The 24,410-nt window shown below is 42.5% G+C and overlaps 1 protein-coding gene across 4 annotated transcripts in view; it reads left to right on the top strand.

Annotated features, from left to right (window-relative positions):
* RFT1 (RFT1 glycolipid translocator homolog) overlaps positions 1-24,410 on the top strand; it is a 112,007-nt gene that overhangs the window by 46,978 nt on the left and 40,619 nt on the right. For 3 of the 4 annotated variants that reach the window (XR_016313400.1, XM_089681962.1, XM_089681961.1), the window contains exon 12: positions 1,608-1,857. Coding sequence is in view for 3 of the 4 variants with exons in the window: in XM_089681962.1 (XP_089538088.1) it covers positions 1,608-1,857 (250 nt within the window). In the remaining variant the exon portion in view is untranslated. Of the gene's footprint in view, positions 1-1,607; positions 1,858-13,497; positions 15,693-24,410 lie in introns of those variants that run through there. The other variant, XM_089681960.1, reaches the window with a different exon arrangement.

The raw sequence follows: 24,410 nt of genomic DNA, 5'->3' as shown, positions 1-24,410 counted from the left end.
TTTTCTTCTGCAAACTTTTTGCTTTTACTTTTTTCATTTACAGAATACCCAGTATTGCATATTGCAGTTATCTTGTGATCCTTTATCTTAAGGTCATCTCTAAAGAAGTAACATAGGAGAAAGGTGTAAAAATTAGCAAATTCCTTGTGTACACAACCCCTGATAATAAATTTAGATTTCTGAATTATGTCCAATTCCTGAAAATGTATTTATTGAGAGGAATATGGAGAGCATGATATGTATTGCTAAAAAGGCCTTAGAGTGAGACTGCTTATGACTTTGGTAGAGGATTTACATCGCATTGTAGTATGGGCAGATGCTGATGTGACTTGAGTGATGTATCTGGCTATTTATTGCTGCTTTTTGTGAACAGTAAATAATAACAGGCTACGCCATTTAATTCAGTTATGTTTAAATTAAGGAAAACTTGTATTGAGAGACAAATGTGGGCTGCTATTGTTGACTCACTTCTGAATATGGTAGTTGTTTGACCACAACAAGCATGGTGCAAATAAAGTTAAGGATAAGTGGGTCCTGCATGGATATTTAGAAGTAATTGGGTTATCAATGCAAATAGACCTCTAGCTTCTTCGGTAGAATAGGTTATCAGTGGAACCCTTGCATGTTCCCTTAGTGGAGGTTTTTCACATATTCACTCTTCATAATTCACTGTGTTGAAGCACTTAGTTTGGGGAGGAGGGGGGGGTAGCACTCAAGTCCATTAGGGTTCTATTGCTTCACATAGTGTTGTCAACATCAACATGCCTAGAGGAAAAGAAAAAGGAGTGATGACCTCATCAATGAGCTGGTTTTCTTTTCTTTTCAATAGTGTTTATTAGTTTTTTCATAAGAAAGAAGTTACAAACCAATACAGAGAAGATATACATCCACCCCTCCCCCCCTTCCACCCCATACAAGCTGCAGCCTTTTCAGGCCGGAACAATGGCAATGTACAAAATTCAAAAGATAATTTCAAAATAATTATCTGTTGATGGTGACCAAAGGGGGTCCCATAGGGGCCGTAGATGAAAGATCTGCAACAACAAGACAACAGGAAAAAAAAACTGAATCTAATGTAAAACTATTTACCAGGTCTGGTGTCTCAGACCACCCTGACCCATATAAAGTGGGCAATCGTCCTCAAATGTTCAGCAAGCCATAAGGGAATATACCCCTCATGGCCCTTGGTTAGTTAGTTAATGTTCAAGACCAGAGATGGTTGTCTTTTAAAGTTCAATCACAACCCTGTGTTGGGTTCTGGACCTGGATGCCTTGCTCATTGGTAATTTAGTCTGCAGGGTGGTCCTGAACTGTACATTACTGTCTGGTGACAGTGTCTGCATTGCAAGGCTATCTGAAAATACTATCTACAAGCATTTTGACAGGTAAAATGGTTCACTTATAAGTGTGATTTTTGTTGTTTGCCAAGAGTTCAATGTCAAGCTTTTATGAACTTGTTTTATTGATGCTTGATGAAAAGGTACCCCTCTTGAATTCTTTATTGTTCACTGTGCAGCAAAGAAACACCTGAAATTTGAACAATGTGTTTTATCCTACAGTATTGTATTTCCGTTTACTATTTGATTTTCTGCCTTCTTTTTTTCTAGGTACAATTATGTCATGCTGGGCCTTTCCCTCAGTTTCCTCTGCCTCTCCTACTATATGACTCTTTGGTTGGGAAGTGTGGGATTTATCCTTGCAAACTGTTTTAACATGGGCTTACGGATCACTCACAGCTTATTCTACATTAGGAGATATTTCAAGGAGAGCCCCTACCAGCCCCTTGCCGGGCTTCGTCCATCCACTGCTGTCATTGGTGTTCTTTGTCTCTGTGCTGCAGTAACCGGATATTCAGAGGTAATTCCATTTTCACTTTTCCATTTACGTTTCATATGGATGTAAAAAGGAAAAATAAGAGAATGACAATCCATACAACAAGCAGTCAGCATTGTATTTTAACTGACACATAGTTACACAATGATGTTCTCAGAAGTAGAACATTGACTGGATTTGGAGTTTACTGTTTCTGATTGGTGCTAATTATGTTCATGTTATTTATTACTACTTTGCAGGTCTAGGAGAAAAAAGACGTGTGGGATTTAAAAAAAACAAACACTCATACTCACCTCCATGCTGCAGCTGTCCCACATCGGCTCCGAGACTGAGATCTGAGCAATCATGTGACCGCTGATCACTCAGATCTCAGCTCCGTTCTGCTCCTCCAGTGCTGGGCAGGGTAGGGGCCAGCAGCCACTGGCTGCGGTTCTGAGGCGTGATGATAGGCTGAGCCAGCTGCCAATGAGGTATTCGAATGATCCCCAAAATATTGTTGGGATCCTTCCAGATCCTGGAGAGATGGGCAATAGTCTGCTTTTAGCTTATTCTGGGTCATAGCAGAGCAAAAGTAATTGCACTTCTGTGACCCACAAGAGATGTTTGGCCAAAAAAGCTTTGGTCATACTTTTTTTTTTTTTTTTTAAGGTTTATGTTAATGATTATTTGATTATTTAAAATGAACAATCTATTACATAATGGGTTCCTCATATCTTCAGATGTGATTGTTATCAAGTTTTTAATTGTACCATTAAGGTTACACTGTATTTGTACCAGATTAACATGCTCTGTAGCTTTAAAGGCTAAGTTCAGCTTTTACGTTGTTTATGCTGGTGAAATTACATGTAACATGTTCTAAAGGTCAATTTATCCTTTAATGTTTTTTTGAACTGCATTACTTGGATCTGGATTGGGGTTGAACACTAGCTACATCTTTAATTTAGGATTATTTTTTAACACAGTTTGGTTATTGGGGTTGTTTTCTTGATCCTACATCAAGGGACACAAAGCAGGCTATTCATGATTATGTGGGTTATATGCCACCTATAGCTGAATGGACACTGGCAGATCAATCAGACCGGAAATCCTCCCTATATAACCCCTCTTTTACAGGAAGTACTTTAGTTTTTTTCCCAGTGTCTGTACGGTGGATGGTCACTGATGTCCTGCATGTGCTCTTGGAGCATACCTCGAGGTATGGAATGGTTCTGCTGAGAATCAAGGAATTCAGTCTGATCCGTTCGAAAAGCTGTTTGCTAAAATGGATGGTACCCAAGCCTATAAGGAGAAGAATCCTCTGGGTTTTGCTTGTAATGCAGCCTTCTGGTGCTGGACCCTGCATAACGGAACCCTGTGCAGTACATGACTGACCAAGGTGTTTTCTGGTGGGGTGCTGTACAGGTCCAGTGCGGGAACAAGGCCATCCAGTGCCCAGGGTGAACATGGCAAACTGCGCGCCCCCCCCCCCATCCAGGATAGGGCTAATAATAGTGTAAGGTTTATCTCCTACCTCCACTCTTAACCAGACAAACGCATTGACTCCTGCTGTTCTTCTCTGGGTAACTGCATTTATCTCCTACCTCCACTCTTAACCAGACAAACACATTGACTCCTGTTAAATTCTGAACAAATGTTGTAATTATATCTGTGTATCTGTTGACTTGTCCTCACCTCTAGGCGCACTCAGGTTTATGACTGTGGCCTGGTTCCTAAGAAACATCCCCCACTATTCATGTGAGCCTTATCAGCTTCTAATTGGGGTGGAGTTGAATGCTCATTTGAGCATCTCCCTATAAATTTAGTTCAGCTCATGGGGGAGATCTCTGATGGGGGGCACAGTCTCTGATGGGGGTGCTGCTTATGATGGAGTGCGGCTTTGAATGAGTGCAGAGCAGTTAAACACAGCAGTTGAACTAAAGTAGGAGAACTTAAGCAGCAGGAAGACACAACAACAGCAAGAAACTCTACTGCACGCTGGACAGACTGCAAGGAAACATCTGTTTCATACCTGAGTCCCACTCCATGTACCTTTTATATAATACACCCCTCTTCTCCTCTTCATAATACTATCCTCTGTTCCCAAATCTAATTTCTTTACTCCTCTGCTCCACCCCAAAACTTGTACATCTACCCCTCATTGCTATCATCTCCCTACTATTGCTTTCATCACCTCCCCAAAATGCCTCTTCCACTCCTCCTTCTCATTTTCCTCACCTCTGTTCCCAAAATCCATTCACTATATCCCTCTGCTCCTCCTAAACATTTGTATATTGTGCCCTCACTGCTTCCCTCACCCCTCTATGGCACCCACCACCTCCTCCTATTACTCCACTCTCCCTCTGACTCGAACACCTCCACTAGGAGTTTCTCACGCTCTTGCACATCCCGCTCCCATGCCACCTTTCTCACCCTTCTCCTCATAACCGCAGGGGACATCTCCCCGAATCCTGGCCCTCCACCACCTCCCTCACCCGCACAAAACCCTCCCGCCTCCACGTCCTGCCGCAACTTAGTATCTGTCCCCCTGCTCCCTAAAATCTCCCCCCCGTTTTCATGTGCACTCCTGAACGCCCGATTGGTGTGCAACAAGCTTACCGCCATCCACTACCTCTTTGTTTCCCGCTCCCTCAACCTCCTGGTGATTATGGAAACCTGGATCCAGCCCACTGACTCTACCTCCCCTGCTGCACTCTCCTACGGAGGTCTCACCTGGACCCACTCACCCAGGCCCAACGGTCGTAAAGGTGGTGGGGTTGGCCTGCTCCTGTCACCGCTTTGCACCTTCCGAGTCCTCCCAAACCCCCCCTCCCTATCCTTCTTCTCCTTCGAGACCCAGTGCGTCCGACTATTCTCCCCAACCCCCCTGAATATTGCTGTGATATACCGGCCTCCTGGATCCATACCCCGCTTCCTGGAAGACTTCTCCTCCTGGCTACCCTTCTTCCTCTCCTCTGAGCTACCCACTATCATCCTTGGGGATTTCAACATCCCTGTCAACCTCGACAACCCGGACACAGCCTGTCTCCTCCACTTAACCTCCTCCTTTGCACTTGCACAGTGCATACAATCCACCACCCACTCCGACGGTAATATCCTTGATCTTGTCTTCTCCAACCGCTGCACTCCCCACAACCTCGCTAACACCCCCTTCCCTCTCTCTGACCACAACCTGATTACCTTCTCTATCTCCTCATCCTCCAACGCCTACCCCTCCAAATGTCACACTTCTACCAGCCGAAACCTCCGCAACCTTAACCCTGCCTCCCTCCACTCCGCAGCTGATCAACTCCATGACCGCATCCTCCCCCTGTCCTGCCCCGACTTGGCTATGACTGCCTACAACAATGCGCTGTCAACAGCCCTTGACTCACTAGCGCCTTTAACCACACGCAACATCAGACCCCGACCGCTCCAGCCCTGGCAGACTGATCACACCAAAACCCTCAAACGACACAGTCGTGCCCTGGAGCGACTATGGCGCAAAACCAAATCCCAACAAGCCTTCACCTGATACAAATCTGCCTTCCACACCTACACCTCCTCCCTCCATACTGCCAAACAAGCCTACTTCCTGACCCTCATCAAGGCCCTCTCCTCCAATCCTCACCGACTCTTCTCCACCTTCAACTCTCTACTCTGGCCACCCCCACCTCCACCCAGCACCTCACTCACTGCCTTTGAGATTGCCAATCACTTCAAAAACAAGATTGACACAATTTGCAAGGACATTGCCGCAACTCACACGCCTTCTCAACCCGTCCCCTCTCACACAGCTACCCTCTCCCCCTCGACATAACCCACAGGGACTTCGTCGCTGCTCAAACTCCCTCCAACCCCCTTCCCCCTCACTCAGCTACCCCCTCATCACCCCTCTCCCACAGCCCCACCACTGCTCTTGACCTTACTACCATCGAAGAAGTCTCCAAGATCCTCTCTGATGCCCGCCTCACCACCTGCCCCCTCGACCCTATCCCCTCACAACTCCTACAACCTCCCTCCCCCTCCATCCTACGCTCCCTCACCCACATCTTCAATCTCTCCCTCTCCTCCGGCACTTTCCCTTCCCCTCTGAAACATGCACACATCACCCCCATACTTAAAAAGCCCTCCCTGGACCCCAATGATCCGAACAACCTCAGACCCATCTCCCTGCTCCCATTTACATCTAAACTCCTCGAGCGCCTAGTCTACGCCCGCCTATGCTCTCACCTCAACGACAACAACCTCCTCGATCCCCTACAGTCCGGCTTCCGTCCCCTACACTCCACCGAAACTGCCTTACTCAAACTCTCCAACGACCTGCTAACCGCCAAAGCTAATGGCCACTATTCTGTGCTCCTACTCCTTGACCTCTCTGCGGCCTTTGACACAGTCGACCACCCCCTCCTCCTCAAAAAACTACACTCCCTTGGCCTCAGAGATTCTGCTCTCTCCTGGCTCTCATCCTACCTGTCACAACGCTCTTTCAGCGTTACCTATAATGCCACCACCTCCCTCTCACTCCCCCTCTCTGTTGGGGTCCCTCAAGGCTCTGTCCTCGGGCCCCTTCTCTTCTCCATCTACACCTCCTCCCTTGGCCAATTCATACACTCTCACGGCTTCAACTACCACCTCTATGCCGACGACACACAAATCTATCTCTCAACCCCCCACCTCACCCCCTCGGTCTCCGCCCGAATCACACACCTGTTGAGCGACATATCAGACTGGATGTCGCTCCACTTCCTTAAACTGAACCTCTCCAAAACCGAGTTTCTTGTCTTCCCTCCAGCCCGGACACCACCCCCCATTGACTTCTCCATCATGTCCAACAACGCCACCATCAAACCCGCCCCGCAGGCCAGAGTACTTGGTGTCATTCTGGACTCCAACCTATCCTTCCAGCCCCAAGTCCACTCTTTAACAAACTCGTGCAGACTCCACCTCCGCAACATCGCCAAAATCTGCACGTTCCTAACTCCAGAAACCACTAAACAGCTCATCCACTCCCTCATCATATCACGACTCGACTACTGCAACTCCCTCCTCACTGGCCTGCCTCGCCGCTGGCTATCCCCGCTTCAGTCCATCCTGAATACGGCTGCCAGACTCATTCACCTTTCCAACCGCTCCGTTTCCGCCACCCCCCTCTGCCAATCCCTCCACTGGCTTCCGATTGCGCAACGGATCAAATTCAAAATCCTAACGCTGACGTACAAAGCTGTCCACCATACTGCCCCGAACTACATCACTGACCTAATATCCAAGTACCGCCCAGCACGCACACTCCGCTCCTCACAAGACCTCCTTCTCTCTAGTTCCCTGGTCTCCTCCTCCCATGCCCGCCTCCAGGACTTCTCCAGGGTGTCACCCATCCTCTGGAACTCCCTGCCCCAACCCATCAGATTATCACCTACTCTCCTCTCCTTTAGGCGCACCCTGAAAACCCATCTCTTCGGGGAAGCCTACCCCGCCCCCTGCTAACTTGCCGACCTCCTCCACTCTTCCTACCACTCCATCCCCCACAGCTATCTCCTCCTGTGCCACCATCCCCTCCCTCCTAGATTGTAAGCTCGAAAGAGCAGGGCCCTCGATCCCCTCATGTTTTGCATTGTATTGGTATTGTTCTGTCACATGTTCTGTTCCCCTCTGTAATGTACAGCGCTTTATAAATACTGTATAATAATAATAATAATAATAAAGGTTTGTAATGCATGTAACGTTTGTGATATGCACTGACATAGTACTAACATATTGTCCAGCTTTTGAAGTTGATATGAGGGACATTTCAGGGAACAAAAGCGACATGTGGCGCAGTGAAGAGTGTGTTTGGTTAAATAATGATGGCAGTTGGGGGGTAAACTGGCACCGCCTGTGTGCTTGAACTGCTACACCCTTTAGCTGCAGAGGAAGTGCCTGGGAATGTACACATGATGTGACTGTGATGTTTTGCTTCACTGATGTATCATGATTTATACCCCATGTTGAACTTGACCCATTTAAATGAATAGTGTTGCTCTGCAAGTGCCCCACAGCTGTGTGCAATGCACGTGGTTGCGGCATGCCAATGCGGGGTTAAAGCAGGCAGAGAGGAGGCAATACAGCGCCTCCTTACTGCCTGTCAAATGCTTTCTGAAGAGTGATATGAATGCCGATCTCTCTTCAGAGACCAAAACACCATTTATTTTTAAGCTTTTTTTTTTTTATAGTTTTTAGAATTCATTTTTTTTTTACGTATTTATTTTTTGTTAAAATTAACGTCACTGCTGCGCATCTACTAATGGACAGTTTGTTTCTGTGTGTGTTGGGAAAGCCAAAAAGGTGTGAACCTACCCTTATAATGGGCTCACACCGGTGTGCTTCCATTGAATTCTATTACTTGTGCATTTTCTGAAAGCGTTGTAAAGATGCAGCATGCCGGACTTTGATTTGCTTTCATGAAAACGCACTGTGTAACAGAATTAATTGGAAGCGCACCTAAAACCCAGGTAAGCTGGACATACAGTCACACTGTGACCAAACCGAAGCGGACTGGTTATTAGGGATAGGAAAGGGTTAATTGGCAGGGGGGTCTGGATAGTATGAGTATGTTTTAATGAAAAGCAGAGTGAATGCGTGCAGGGAATGTGCTTGGGCTGCATTATGGGGACAGGACAGCTTGTAGAGTATTAAACTGGGATGGAAAGGGTGTCAGCCAGATGGCTTTGAGGAATGCCCAGAACTGAGACCAGAGGCTGCAGGATGTGCACAGTGCAGATTTATGGATGGCACAGCTGAGAGAAGAAAGTGAGGGGTTAATGTGAACAGGTGACAGGAGCAGGAGAATCGGTGCTGACTTACAATTGTGCAGGGATGGTAAAGAGACCTGTAGATAGCTGGAAGTGAAATAAGCCGGACAAAGTGAAAGTGACCATCAGCTAGTGAAGTGGCCGGAACAACGGAGTAAGGGAAGTGATACTTTGTGTGGTAATATGAGGGAGAATGACAGTTTCTCCTGTCAGGCAGGAGAAACGGAAGAGGCTCCCAGTGCAGCCCGTCACCACAGATTAAGGGCAGATGCCCCCCCCCCCCCTTGTCCTTGTGTACCTGCGTGATTGCGTAGCTGTAGACTAACATGGCTATGGACCTGCATCCATGTGGGGCTATATAATTACATTTTGACAAATATAGTTGCTATAATATTTGCCTGTAATACAATTTTTAAAGGGCCCCAGAAGGGGGAGGCAGGTGCACTGCCCTGAAGTCCAATGGACTCGGGGTAATCTGGCGGTGTTCACATTTCCTGATAGACCAGTGGTGTCAGTTGTATCTTGGCCACTGAGTTTGTCTGGCATTGCAGCTATTCCTGGTAGCGGGGCTGCAATGGACTGCAGCCGCATCATTCTGTATGCGCCTAATCTCATCTGAACTTGATAACTAAGTAGAGTTGGGCCTGGTTAGTACTTGAATGGGAGATTGCCTGGTAATACCAGGTACTGTAAGATTTCCCCTCCAGAGTCTGCTGTGTTTTAGAAGTATATCGGGCCAGAGGATGCTATGGCATTCTCTGAGGTGGTTCGCCCAATCTTTAGCACCAGAAACCTAACAGGTTAAGTACGCCTCTTGGGACCTTCTGGGTTTGCCGCACAGTTGTCAGGCTTTTACCTGCATTTTCACTTGGAGCAGAAGTTATGGGCCCATTATTGTAAGACACTCGACCGGTTCGCGGGTTTGAAACCTAACAGGAAGGTGAGGTCTTTCTTAGATCTCGAGGCACTAAACAAATTTTTAAAATGTCCTGTTTCAGATGGGATCGGTCTGATCAGTTGTGGCCTGTCTGCAAGAGAGAGATTTCTGGTGTTCATAGTCCTCAATGATACATATCTTTGTGTGCCAATTTTTTCAGGCTCATCAAAGGTTTCAGCGATTTGCAGTAAAGACTTATTTTTGTTTTGGGACACTGCCCTTTGGGCTGGCCACAGCCCTCCAAGTGTTCACAAAGCTCCTAGCCCCGGTTCTGGGCTTGCTGAGGATGCAAAGGGGTGTCATTCTCAGGATTCCTCAATGATCTTTTGCTTAGGGAGCAGTCGGTTCCAAGTTTAAAGCGGAATATAAGAAACAAAAGGTATCCTTCGTTACGTCTCTGCATGAAGAAATGGTATCTATGTTGAAGCAGTTTCCTGCGTGCGGTTCCACTCCAGGTTTTTTTGTAGCGGAACATTCTGTCTTGATCATGAAGGTGCAAGCATTGGATTGCCAGAGGGCTTTATCCCCAGGGTATTGCAGAGCCTGAATTGGTAGTTGTCGGAATCTGGAGAAGGGGTCACTTTTTTCCTTCCTGTGATATGGAAGATAGAAACCACCTTTGCCATTCTCTCTGGTTGGGGGACTGATTTGGAGGTGGCTACAGTTTAGGGGACTAAACTGCCACAGGAGAGAACTGCCCATCAATATCTTGGAACTTCGTATAGTACTCCGTGCTCTGGATTATTGGACAAACCAGTTGCATAAGTTTGTGGTCAGGGTTTGGTCTGACAATGCCACAGCAGTGGCATATATCAACCTCAAGGGCAGCACCAGGAGTTGTGCAGCTCAGTAAAAGGTGAACCACATTCTGTCTGAGGCAGAACAGTGTGTGTCATCTCTGTCGGCAGTACATATTCAGGGTATAGAAAACTGGCAGGGGTTTTTTTCTCCAGAGGTCAGCAGCTAATATCAGGAAACTGTTCCTTGCATCCCAAGACGTTCTTGGCAATCTGCCAGTGGTGGGGAACTCCGGATGTGGATATACTGGATCCAGGTTGTATAAGTTAAATAGGTTGTGTCCAGGACGAGAGTCCATCTGGCAAAAGGGGTGGATGCACTGGTAACACCTTAGGGACCAGTTCTCCCTAATTTGTCTTCCCCCGATTCAACTATTGCCTCGTCTTTTGCGCAGGATCCAGAAGGAGGTAACAATGATAGTAGTGGTAACCTGACCTAGCCCAGGAAGAGCTTGGTACACTGACATAGTGTATCTGGCAGTGGATGCTCCTTGAACACTTCCGGTCTGCCCAGACCTACTGTCTTGGGTCCAATAATGTATCCTGCTTTATTATTGCTAGGATTGAATGCTTGGCTATTGAAGCCCAGGTCTGGAAGGATCAGGGGGTCTTTGGTCCTATTGTTTCTGCATTGTTTAGTGCCAGGAAGTTGGCTTCGGAGAGCTTCCATTACAGGACCTGTAAATCTTATCTGCTTGGTGTGAAGCCAGGAAGTTGTACCCGCAGAAATATGTGATTTAGGAGATTTGTTTGTCCTTTTTCCAAGTGGGAGGGGAAATTATTTTGGCCTTAAGTACTATTAAGGGTCATATATAGGCTCTATCCATTTTTTTTTCCCAGAGACTGCCGTTTCTCACTCCTTGATTCGTACTTTGTGCAGGGTGTTATGAGGATGGTCCCGTCTGTCAGACCACCCTTGTGTCTTTGGGGCTTGAACCTGGTCTTGGATGTCCTTGCAAAAGCCACCTTTTGAACCAATTTCAGAAACTCTGTTAGTCCTTTGACACGGAAGGTGGCTTCTTTGGTTACTGTCACTTCAACAAGATAAGTGTCAGAGCTGGCGGCTCTTTCATGTAAGGAGCCCTTCTTGGTGTTGCATCATGATAAGGTGATGTTGCGGTCTTATCCATCTTTCTTACCTAGAGTGGTTTCTAGTTTTCACTTGAATCAGAACAGTGTCTTGCCTTTTTTTTCCTAGTCCACAGTTGGCAGGGGAAGGTTCACTGCATACTCTGAATGTTCTTCAGGTGGTCAGGATTTACTTGAGTTTGGTGGCACAGGTCAGGAATCCTGGTTTGTACTGCCAGAAGGGCCCAGGAAAGGCAGGCGACATCCAGGTCAGCTATTTCTCATTGGATTCGCCAGTTAATCATTCAAGGCTTTGGTTTGAAGGTTAAGGTCCCACCCTTCCAGATGAGAGCGCACTCTACCAGGAGTGCGGGGGCATTTTGAGATATCCACCATCAGGTGTCAATTGCTCAGGTTGCAAGGCTGCGACATGGTCTTCGATTAATACATTCACAAGGTTTTACCAAGTGGATGTCAGAGCCGTGGAGGATTCTGCTTTTGGCCGCTGCTTGTCACGTACAACTGAGTAGGTCCTTTGGGATTGATGGCGTTGGTTATTATGGTGTCACCCACCCCTCAGATTTGTTTATTGCTTTAGGACATCCCACATAGTCATAAATAGCCTGATCTGTGTCTCATGATGTACGATAAAGAAAATTGGATTTTTTCTGCATACTTACCTGTAAAATCCATTTCTTGGAGTACATCACAAGACACAGAGTCCCCTCCCCCTCTTTCTGGAATTTCATTGCTTGCTACAAAAACTGAAGTACTTCCTGTGTTGGAAGGGTTATATAGAGAAGAACTTCCTGTTTGATAGGTCTACCAGTGTCCATTCACCTATAGGCATACCTCCCAACTTTTTGAGATGGGAATGAGGGAAACCTATTAGCAAAAGTATGTAGGCATAAGACACACCCCTGTCACACCCCCTTAAAGGAGAATTATCCCCCCCCCCAAATTACTTAAACCCACAAGTGCTTTGTTTTTTACTAATATTCCTTTATACTGGCTTTTGAAATTTATACATTCTACAATTTAGAAACTGGAAGAAAGGTTTAGCAATGGGAAACACTTTTGGAAAGATAAATAGAGCAGTTTAAATACAACTATATAGATCAGACCAAAATGACAAATGAGGAGGAAAGAGGGACTTTGTTCCAAATCAGGAACAGTTGGGAGCTATGCCTGTAGGTGGAATATAACCCACATAGTCAGGAATAGCGTGCTCTGTGTCCCATGGTGTACTCTTTATGTAGAAGTAATGGATTTTACAGATAAGTATGCAGAAAAAAATCCTATTTTTTTTTTTTTGTTTCATTTTGACTGGCATGCTCATGTGTGTCAGGAAGATTTAGGTTTAGCCACAGGTAAAAAATTATTCCTACACATTTTTGGTAATAGTTACATGCTATGGCAAATATGTTTTTCAAGAAAATGCTGCCTACAGGACTTGTATACAGGGCCTAAAAATCTGTCAGCCTGTACAGATTTACCTGGTAATAGAAATAAATGTCTCCTGATGCCTTAAATGAAGAAGCATACAAACAGATACTGCTGACCTTTTGAAAAAAGCTTGGTGCTTGGCCATCATACTGACCCTCTTGTTTCAGTATGTTGAACCCTGTAGAGGCATGTTGAGAATTTCTGATTTTCCTGACTTTGTACACTTGTTCTTGGTCTGTAAACAAGAATGCAATGAATCCAGAGGGTCACCATAATAGCCAGACAACTATAAATTTTTATAAGGTCAATAGTTTAAAATTATATTTTATTATAAAATAATTGTTCCAGGCAAAGCAGAGAAAATATCAGTTTGGCTGACTTTGTTTGTCGATTTTCTTTTTCCTTTTCAATGAAAACAATCATGGATTGAATCGCTTGTTTAGTGCACACAATTTTGGTACATCATGCTTTGATTGAAACAGTTCTTATATCAAATAATCATATTGTCATATATATATATACATGATCATATATGTCCCGCAACCGGTTGGACTGACTGGCTGCTGAAATAGTGAGAGTATATGCAAAAGTAGTGATATATTGGTAGATTGTTAATTCCTTCTTCCATTGGTTTATTTATTTTTGACAGATGAATCTGTGCTGTGACATGGGCTGGCCTTACCGCCTTACACACATCTTTGTTGGAGCACTATGTCTGGGTGCAACACTGGCTACTCTTGTCCTTTCAGAAAGCAAACTGATTCATTTCATACGTAGCCATTTTCTATCAAAAAAGCCAAAGAAGAAAGTTTAGCCAAGGTTTTGGACTGGATGGTTGGTTATCTGGAAAATGAGTGTAAACCTCAAGACATTACGCCATTCCCTCTTATTTGTGGATAGCACAATCTATGAACTGTAACTATAATGGTGACACCAAGAAGGTGAAGGATAGAGACGGAAGGATAAATAACGTATATTGGACCAATACAGAGGAAAGAGAACATGGTTCACAAATGATTCCAAAGACCACAAACCTTGAAGTATTTTTTTTCTTTTTTACCTGGGCATATTTTAATCATGGGGTTGGCAGTTTATAATAAATGGTAGCAGTATATGGTAGCAGTGTAGAGGAAACGGATTCTGTTTAATAATCCCCCTTCAAACCACTTTCCCTGTTTGTGCAGTTTTGCCATACCTACCAATTGCTGCGGTGTGCTTCAAGCAGAACTTGCTTCTGCTTTCTTTCTCAGGCTGCCCGAGGTCTTTTATTATTATAGTCATGCTTAGATTTTGTCTCACTGTTTTGACTTGTAACTGTAAAACCAAGTAGATTACACTTATGGATATTGTTAATGTTTACATATTATTAATACTGGTAAAATATTGATTGAAATGAGCCTGGACACAGGAAGGGGATGGAGGCCCTAAACATGATGAACACAGGCCACTGCATTCAGAAAATCTCCCTGCATCTTCACCCAGTCTTCTAGGTTTGGTGCCTTCAGCCTTGATTGGCCAACACATTGGAATGACAATGATTTATCCCAGCACCAAGGCATGCTGAAAATGTATACTGCCACCCATGAAAGAACAGAAATCTTGGGAACTAGTATTTTCAGTGACAGAGATTAGAAGAAAAACGGCCTCTAATATTTTCAAGCATTTCTGGTACATCGTAATGACCATTTATGCATTAGACTGCCTTTGCAGTACCTCATTTTTTCCTGGTTGCATTTCTATCTGAAAATTGCTAGAGCAGCACAGTGGCTAAATAGTTAGCACTTCTGCTTGGCAGTACTAGGGTCGTTGGTTTGAATCGCAGCCACGGCAATACCTGCCTGGAGTTTGCATGTTCTCCCTGTGCCTGTGTGGGTTTCCTACGGGTACTCCAGTTTCCTCTCACGCTCCAAAGACATGCTGGCAGGTTAATTGGATCCTGTCTAAATTGCCCCTAGTATGTGTATGTATGAATGCGAGTTAGGGACCTTAGATTGTAAGCCCCTTGAGGGATAGTTACTGATGTGAATGTACAATATATATGTAAAGCTCTGCGTATTGACTGCTCTATACAAGTACCTGAAATAAATAAATAACAGTCCTTTAGATAAGGTTAGGGCTTTAGAAACAAGTAAACATGAGCCCTCAGATGAAAAGATAATCTGCAGCATTGGTTATAGAAATGCTCAGGCATGCTGGAAAAATCTGCGACTGGTGTATTTTAACATGCATCTCTTTAAGTGATAATACACAAAGTGTTAATTGCTCTAATTCAGTGGTTCTTAACCTTGATGGAGGTACTGAAGCCCACCAGTTTCATATGCGCATTCACCGAACCCTTCTTAATTGGAAAAATAAAATATGATTTTTAAAATTCAAAACATAGGTATATATTTATACATAGGTGCACAAAATGAACAAAACCGTTAAGAACAAAGAACAAAACCATTAAAACATGATTTTCACACAAAAACAAAAACATAATAATGAATATTTACTGCACGAATCATATGAGTCGGGTGTGGGTCTTCACCTCCGCCAAACCCGCGAGACTGACTCACCGAACCCCTGGGGTTCGATCGAACCCAGGTTAAGAACCACTGCTCTAATTCATTCACATAAATCATATATATCAGTCCACTGTATTTTGTTAAAAAAAAAAAAAAAATCCTTATTCCACAGCACTGTTGTGTGGTCACTTTCCCTGTTTTTGGCTTCTATTACTACAGTATGGGTCTGCCTGCACAGCTTTGATTGGTGATGTGCCTGTCACATGACGTAAAAAAAAAAAACATTTCAGAGAGCAATTAAATTAAATTACAAATATTAAAAAACTGTTTCACAGCTTTCTATAAATCTTTATTGAACATCAAATATGTGTTTTCTTGTGCATTAACATGGCGTAGGCAGAGTCAAAGATGATTGACATTTGCTTCATTTTGTCCAAGGCTTTTTTTTACCTTACATGTATTAGCAATTGCATTGATATATTTAATAAGCATATACTAAAACTAGTTTTTGGGGGGAGTTTCTTACTGAATGTAATAAATCCGCATACTACATCCCACCCCCATAGTGTTTATCAGTCGGAAGACATGGAGGAGTAGGGAGAGAGGGGAGTGTCATTTACCACTGTGTATACACCCACATGTGTGACGCTATACTCATGTGGGCTGCACAGATAAGATGCCGGAGGAAATGAAGACCTTAGAGGGGAATTGAAATTGAGCATGCTCACTAGAGGACACCAGTTGGTGTACATATTCCCAGCTTTCAATGGGGACACAGAGAGGATGGGAGGGACAGATAAAGGCAGGATCAACCAGGTAGGTTTATTTCACTCTACACAAATAGAATGCTTTAGTGGCTTTGTGAGTATGAACACTCTGTTAAATAGCATGTAATGAAAGTTTTTCATAGTTTGGGTTTACTGACACTTTTTAAGATGGACATGCAGGTGAAACTCGAAAAATTAGAATATCGTCCAAAAGTTCATTTATTTCAGTAATGCAACTTAAAAGGTGAAACTAATATATGAGATAGACTCATTACATGCAAAGCAAGATAGTTCAAGCTGTGATTTGTCATAATTGTGATGATTATGGCTTACAGCTCATGAAAACACCAAATCCACAATCTCAAAATTAGAATATTGTGAAAAGGTGCAATATTCTAGGCTCAAAGTGTCCCACTCTAATCAGCTAATTAAGCCATAACACCTACAAAGGGTTCCTGAGCCTTTAAATGGTCTCTCAGTCTGGTTCAGTAGGAATCACAATCATGGGAAAGACTGCTGACCTGACAGTTGTGCATAAAACCATCATTGACACCCTCCATAAGGAGGGAAAGCCTCAAAAGGTAATTGCAAAAGAAGTTGGATGTTCCCAAAGTGCTGTATCAAAGCACATTAATAGAAAGTTATGTGGAAGGGAAAAGTGTGGAAGAAAAAGGCGCACAAGCAGCAGGGATGACCGCAGCCTGGAGAGGATTCTCAGGAAAAGGTCATTCAAGTGTTGGGAACTTTCACAAGGAGTGGACTGAGGCTGGAGTCAGTGCATCAAGAGGCACCACACACAGACGGATCCTGGACATGGGCTTCAAAATGTCGTATTCCTCTTGTCAAGCCGCTCCTGAACAACAAACAAAGTCAGAAACGTCTGGGCCTGGGCTAAAGAAAAACAGACCTGGTCTGTTGCTCAGTGGTCCAAAGTCCTCTTTTCTGATGAGAGCAACTTTTGCATCTTATTTGGAAACCAAGGACCCAGAGTATGGAGGAAGAATGGAGAGGCACACACTGAAAGATGCTTGAAGTCCAGTGTGAAGTTTCCACAGTCTGTGTTGATTTGGGGAGCCATGTCATCTGCTGGTGTTAGTCCACTGTGGTTCGTTAAGTCCAGGGTCAATGCAGCCATCTACCAGGAGATTTTGGAGCACTTCATGCTTCCTTTCGCAGATGAGCTTTATGGGGATGCTGACTTCATTTTCCAGCAGGACATAGCACCTGCTCACATTGCCAAAAGCACCAAAACCTGGTTCAATGACCGTGGGATTACTGTGCTTGATTGGCCAGCAAACTCGCCTGACCTGAACCCCATAGAGAATCTATGGGGCATTGCCATGAGAAAGATGAGAGACATGAGACCGAACAATGCAGAAGAGCTGAAGGCCGCTATTGAAACATCCTGGTCTTCCATAACACCTCAGCAGTGCCACAGGCTGATAGCTTTCATGCCACGCTGCATTAAGGCAGTAATTGCTGCAAAAGGGGCCCAAACCAAGTATTGAGTACATATCCATGCTTATACTTTTCAGAGGTCCGATATTGTTCTATGTACAATCTTTGTTTTATTGATTGCATGTAATATTCTAATTTTCTGAGATTGTGGATTTGGGGTTTTCATGAGCTGTAAGCCATAATCATCACAATTATGACAAATCACGGCTTGAACTATCTTGCTTTGCATGTAATGAGTCTATCTCATATTAGTTTCACCTTTTAAATTGCATTACTGAAATAAATTAACTTTTGCACGATATTCTAATTTTTCAAGTTTCACCTGTATAAGGATCCTAATCCGACTGTTTCAGTTGTCAATTAAACCTTAGAAATTATAATCCAGAAGTTCTCCCACTTTCCTTTTCTTTGCCCCAGCCTTAAGGCTCCATGGACACCTATGCAGGGACAAAGGTGCATGAGCGTCTTTGCATGGTAGCAAGCAATCAAATAAAAAGAGCACGTGCTAGAGTCTTGGAGCTGTTTGCAACAAAGGTAAGTGACAATACCCAAAGAACAAATAAATCAAGATGGTGCAGCGTTATATATATGTGACAACCCAAATTTAGTTATTTATTACAGGTACTTCTATAGCGCTGTCTATTTACGTAGCGCTTTACATATATATTGTACATTCACATCACTCCCTAACCCTTAAGGGGTGTACAATCTAAGGTCCCTAACTTAAATTTTATACATACACGAGCTAGGGCCAATTTAAACAGGATCCAATTAACCTAACAGCATGTCTTTGGAGTGTGGGAGGAAACCGGAGTACCTGGAGGAAACCCACGCAGGCACAAGGAGAACTTGCAAACTTCAGGCAGGTGGTGCCGTGGTTGGGATTTGAACTGACAACCTTTGTGCTGCCAGGCTGAAGTGCTAACCATTTAGCCACTGTGCTGCCCAATAAATAAATATGTAAAGATATCATAAATCAATATATATAAAAACAGTGCTTTTTAAAGTGCATGTGCAATGATATAGTAAATAAAAGTCCTTCATGTTACAGTCCAAAAAGGAGTATTAGCACATAATCCAAAAAGTGCTACTCTGCTGTGCGGAATCCTCCACCACTATGCACTCACCAGAAAGCTTGCTGGTTGTCAGCTTGTGATACAACATACCCGGAACCTCCGTCTCTCACTCTTAGAAATCACTGATGATACAACCAGGAGCCTGAGAGATATCTTTTTTTTTTTTTTTTAACCCCTTCACGCCTAAGGGTAAAATAAATCTTAACGCCTAAGCACAATTTTGCAACTTTGACATGTGTTACTAAAACCGTACGTATCATCACAACTACTTTGTAATATCCAGGTGGATTATACCTTGTTTTTTTTCAGGACAAATTGGGCTTTCATTTGGTGGTAAATCATCATACCGATCATGTGACCCAGAATTGGGAAACTTGGGGCTCTCAGTGACACCCCGTTCTTTGTGCTGGGAGTGCGCTGTGCAGCGCGTTCCCAGTGCAAAGACAGGTACACAAATATGCGGCTCTACGGAAAAAAGCCCAGTTCTGTGAGGCTGCATATTTGTGTTATGTCAGCATGAAGGGGTTAACTTTGTAAATGCATCTGAGAATTACAGTATTAACCAAATCACACTGCACATTTCATTGTAACCGGATGATGGCAGGGGTCAGCTACAGGCCTTCATTTTTTTTTTCAAATAAGCCTCTAGCCGGCATGTGATTATTATAGCAAAGCTTTAATTGGTTACTGATCGTCAGCGTCTCTGCTGGAGACAGAGGGGGAAATTTCTAAACTCGTCCTATATCAGGGTGCTTTCAAGACTAGAGATCACTGAATCCTAGATGTCCAATTGAAATTTATTTTCAGTGTCATTTATCTCCACTGCTTTGTCCCTCTGCTCTGACAGCAGAAGAGAAAAGGTGACCAGAGAGGGACCTCCAGCAACACAGCCTGTGATTGACAGCCTCAGTTCTGTTCCTGTGAGCTGTGTGTAGAGGGTGTGTCTCTTCCCTCCAATCAGCACTCAGAGTTCTCCTCACCAAGTTCTGCAGTGTGTAGTTTCCGCTTTCTGACCTCTGTTTTCTGAAAGCTCAGACAACCTATATACATTTTTTTTATACATCCCCCTATTTAACCCCCGCCTCCCCGCCCACATCCCCTGATCTTCTTTATACTTTCATTTACTTACTTGTTCTAGTATTCTTCTGTCTCACTTCTTCCCCCTCTTATCCTTTTCCTTCTCTCTTATCCTTCTACATAGTATGTAGTACATACTCTGGTTTCTTTACCTTTTTACTTTCTTTATTCATTACACTCCAACCACTTCTAAATATCTTTTTGCTTTTTTAAAATCAAGCCATCCTCCCTAGAATTTTTAAAATTTTTCAATGTTATTCTCGTCCATGTGGTATAGTTCTTCCATCATATATATATATATATATATATGCTATTTATCCAGTCTTTTGTTTTAGGGGGGTCTATTGCTTGCCAGAATTTAGGGATGAGACTTTTGGCCACATTTGTTAAATGAAACTGTATCGCATTTATGTATTGCTTCACAGAAGTCTCAGATTTATGGAATAAACAGACCCACAGGTCTAACGGTATACTAGTCCTCAGTATCTCCAGTATATATTGAATTTTCACCCGTCAAAACGCCTGTATTTTAGGACAGTCCCACCAAATATGTGCCAGGTGAGTCCTCTGGTCTTTGTGTGCTACATTAGGTGTAATATACCATCTTACAAGACATTTATAATTCATTTCAACTATATTCATATTCACTGCCCTGTGTGTTAATCTAAACATTTAATTTTTTTGGTGCTCTTTCAATTTTGTTCCAAGCTCCTCTTCCCACTTGTCCAAAAACACTTGGGACAGCGGTCCAGCTAATTCAGTATGGATTTTGTAAATCCTAGAGGTACAATGTTTTTGTATTGTGTTTGAACTAAACATTTGCTCCAAAGGATACATATCTTCCTCTGTTCTTAGTGACTGTGGGAGCATTGCAACAAAATATCTTAATTGATAATACCACCATTCATCCAGTGTAGAGAATATTTCCTTCTTATGTTTTAAATTGTGTAAAGAACATAGTACCCCCTTATCTACAATATCTTTTAAATTATTATTAAAATATTATCATTCCCAGGTGGGAAAAACGTTGTTCCCACCAATGGAATTGATAATGAATTATACTTCCACTCCATCTGCATTTCATCCCAAATCCTCAATATGTTCTGTGTCAAAGTGCTCGTGTCGTCATCCAGTGTACAAAACGTATGTGGTATCCAAATGATCCTATCTAGTGGTGCCTTGATAAGTGTAATCTCCATTTTTACCCAACTTCTCCCCTGTGAATTATATATCCAATCTACAATTTGAGATATTAACACTTGAGTTATAGTATCTCTTGAAATACGTCATATTTAGTCCCCCTTTTATTTTATTATTACATGAAACTTTGTATTTAACTCTTGGTTTCTTTTATTATCCCATACATATCTGAATATCATTTTTTTAAGGGTCCTGAAGAAAGACCCTGGTAGGTATACTTGAAACATATTAAACTTCTACAAGACTTTTGGTACTATGGTCATCTTTATTATATTTATCTGGCCTATCCAGGACAGCATTCCCATTGAGATTCTCCTCAGTTCATCCTTTATCTCATTTACTAGTGGGATATAATTTACCTGGTATAGATTTTTTATGGGTGATGTTCATTTTATTCCAAAGTACTTTAATTCTTTTTCCCTCCATTTAAAAGGGAATTCTTTTTGTAGGATTTGTTTCTCTTCCTTTGGAACTTAATGTTTAAAATCTCAGACTTTGAGGGTTTCATTTTCAAGTTTGATAACTCTCCATAGTCTTTTAGCATTGTCATTAGATTTGGTAATGTTAATCTAGGATTTGTAATGTAAAACAGCATATCAGCATATACTGCAAATTTATGTTCGAAATCACCTATCCACAATTTTTTTAACATCTACTCTGTTTCTTACAGTTGCTAATAGCAGTTCCAAAGAGACCACAGACAACAGAGGGCATCCCTGTCTTGTTTCATTATACATCCTGAAAAACTTTGATAGTGATCCATTAACCTTCACTGTGGCTTATGGGACCCTATATAACTCTTTAATCCACTTCATAATTCTGGGCCCAATTCCTAATGCCTTCAACGTATTTATCATAAATCCTCAATCTACTCTATCAAAGGCCTTTTCATCATCGATCGATAAGACGTCCCCCGGTACCTCTCCTCTTCTACTTTTTTTGCAGGATAAGCAATGATCTTAGTCCATTGCCCCTTCCTTCTGTACCCTGAATAAATCCCACTTGGTCTAAGTGTATCCAGTCAGGCTTCAACTCTCATCATTGCTGCTAGTACCTTCGCATATAGTTTTGTATCGGTTTAATAAAGATATAGGTCTATAACTGTTACACAGACCAATCTTTCCCTTTTTAGGTATAACTGTAATATATGCCTTTAATGACTCCTCCCTCATCTGTCTCTTCTGCCAATGCATTTATATATGTACACATTTTAGGGACAAGTTGTTCTTTAAACTTCCTATAATATCCCACTGTGAATCCATCTGAGCCGGGGCTCTTACCTGCAGCTGTACTCTTCAATACTAAGCTAACTTCTTCTTGTGAAATTAAGCTATCCAACACTGTTAATCTAACTTCATCCAGTCTAGGTAGACCAGGTATATCTTCCTCTAATTCTTTCTGGCTCTTAGATTTTGCTCCGTATAAACCATTCTAATTTTATTAATGATATCAGTGGTTGAATAAACCATTTCTCCTTTTTCATTTTTTTCAATATAATTCCTCAACTTCTTTTCCCTTCATTTCCTCATTAATTATTTCCCAGGTCCATTCCCCCACTGATATCTTTCCTTCGAAACCCTATTAAAAAAATCTTCCTTGTTTCGTGTTTCATGATATCCTTCAACTCTTCTCTTTTTAACATCATCTCCTGTTGCATATCTGTATCTATTTTCTTTTTATGTAGTTTGTTCTATCTTATATAGTTCTTCCGTTAATGACAATTTTCTTACCCCATTCTTTCTTTTTCCCCCAGACTCGTTAAAATAAAATATTGTTTAAATTCCTCCTTTAATCTTATTTCCATTTCCGGGTTTTGTAAAATCATCTAATTTAATCACCACATATTTATTTTGTTCTGTTCCCTTCTGAACTGTAGTCTCATTATGACAGGGGCATGGTCTGATATAGCTATTACTTCTATATTAATTTTCACCAGAGACTCCAAAAGTTTATGTTCAATCAATATATAATCCAGTCGTGAATACATCCTATGTGCCGAAGAGAAGAAAGTATAGTCTTTCTCTTAGATGCTTAACTTTCCAAGCATCCATCAGCTGACAATGATAGTTTTTTTTAACATTCTTTAGACTCCTATCTCCCTCTCTCCGTGCGCACGATGATGCATCCATCTGCGGACCCATGCAAAAACTAAAATCTGCCACAATCAGACTACCCCTCTTAAAGTCTGTAAGTTTTCTTAATATTCTTTCCAGGTATACTGTTGGGTTTTTATTGGGGCAATAAATGTTTGCTAATGTACACTCCCTACCCTGTCGGCCCTCTGGGTCTGCCAGGCATTCTCCCATAGTGAATCTTATATTTTTTGCCACTTCCTTTGCTCCTCTTATTGGTGAATCCGCATAATACCAAGTTGGCAGATATTCAGAATATAGCTTAACATTTGAATCTTGGGATATGTGTGTCTTTTGAAGAAACATCACTTCGATAGAACATTGATGTATTTCCCTTAATATGTTATGCCTTTAGTTGGAGTGTTCAATTATTTTACATTATATGCCAAAAAATTGACCATATTCATTCCTCCCACTTTGTCTGTTCTTGTACATTCCCTTTGTGGGGGGTATAAATAAGCACAATTTAGAACAAGAAGACCTTCCCCATTTACTCTGTTTCACTGATTTTCCATCCTTCCACCCAACCAAGCATACAGAAAATCCCCAATTATAACAGACATTTTTTTTTACTTCATCTGATCTAACAATGGTTTCAAAGATCTTCTAGCAAGTGTCTCTAGTGCAATGTCTGCAAAAATTTGCAACTTTGTTTCTCTATATTTTATATCTAGTATCCCACGCAGTTTCTATTTATAGTTTTTGTCTTCACAGTAATGGAAACGTCCCTTAGGATGTCTGAAGTAACTCTTTGGGATCTCCTTATCTATTTTTAGTTGTTCCGTCTCTTCTCTCCCTATTATTGGATTAAACAATCTTCTCATAGTGTCCCGTAGATCTTCTCCTTGGGTTACTTCTGGTAAACCTCTGCTCCTCAGATTGTTCCTTCTATCTCAATTTTCCTGATCCTCCAACTTGTATGAGAGCATTCTCTATTCTCTTCTCTTTTCCTCCACTTGCGCTTCTAGTTTAATTACTTGGGCTTGTTTCTCTAATGTTCCTTCTGTTTCTTTCACTCATAGTAGAACTTGTCCCATTTCACTATGTAAAACTGCCATTTCACTTTTTATGGAGTTCTCTAATTTTGCAAACATTTCTGAAATTTCCGATTTTGTGGGCAATTGCAGCCTTACTTCTTGCTCCTCCATCTTTCTTTTCCCTATTTCACTTTCCAACATTGTGATTTCTTTAAACTGATGCCTATCTGATTGCTCAAAAAGACAGTCTCGTTTGATCTCCAGTGCGATTTGCTTTGCCATGACTCTCAGGTATTTGTTCCTCTGGGTTTTCTCATGCAGAGGCATATACTTCTTTATAGTGCTTGTATTTAAACTCGGTTGAGTTT

The sequence above is a fragment of the Staurois parvus genome, unplaced genomic scaffold, assembly GCF_062004578.1.
Source record: "Staurois parvus isolate SC_StPar_1 unplaced genomic scaffold, SC_StPar_1.0 ptg000282l, whole genome shotgun sequence".
Classification (NCBI taxonomy): domain Eukaryota; kingdom Metazoa; phylum Chordata; class Amphibia; order Anura; family Ranidae; genus Staurois; species Staurois parvus.
Note: the sequence above shows the minus strand (reverse complement) of the source record. Positions and strands in the feature narration are given on the sequence as shown.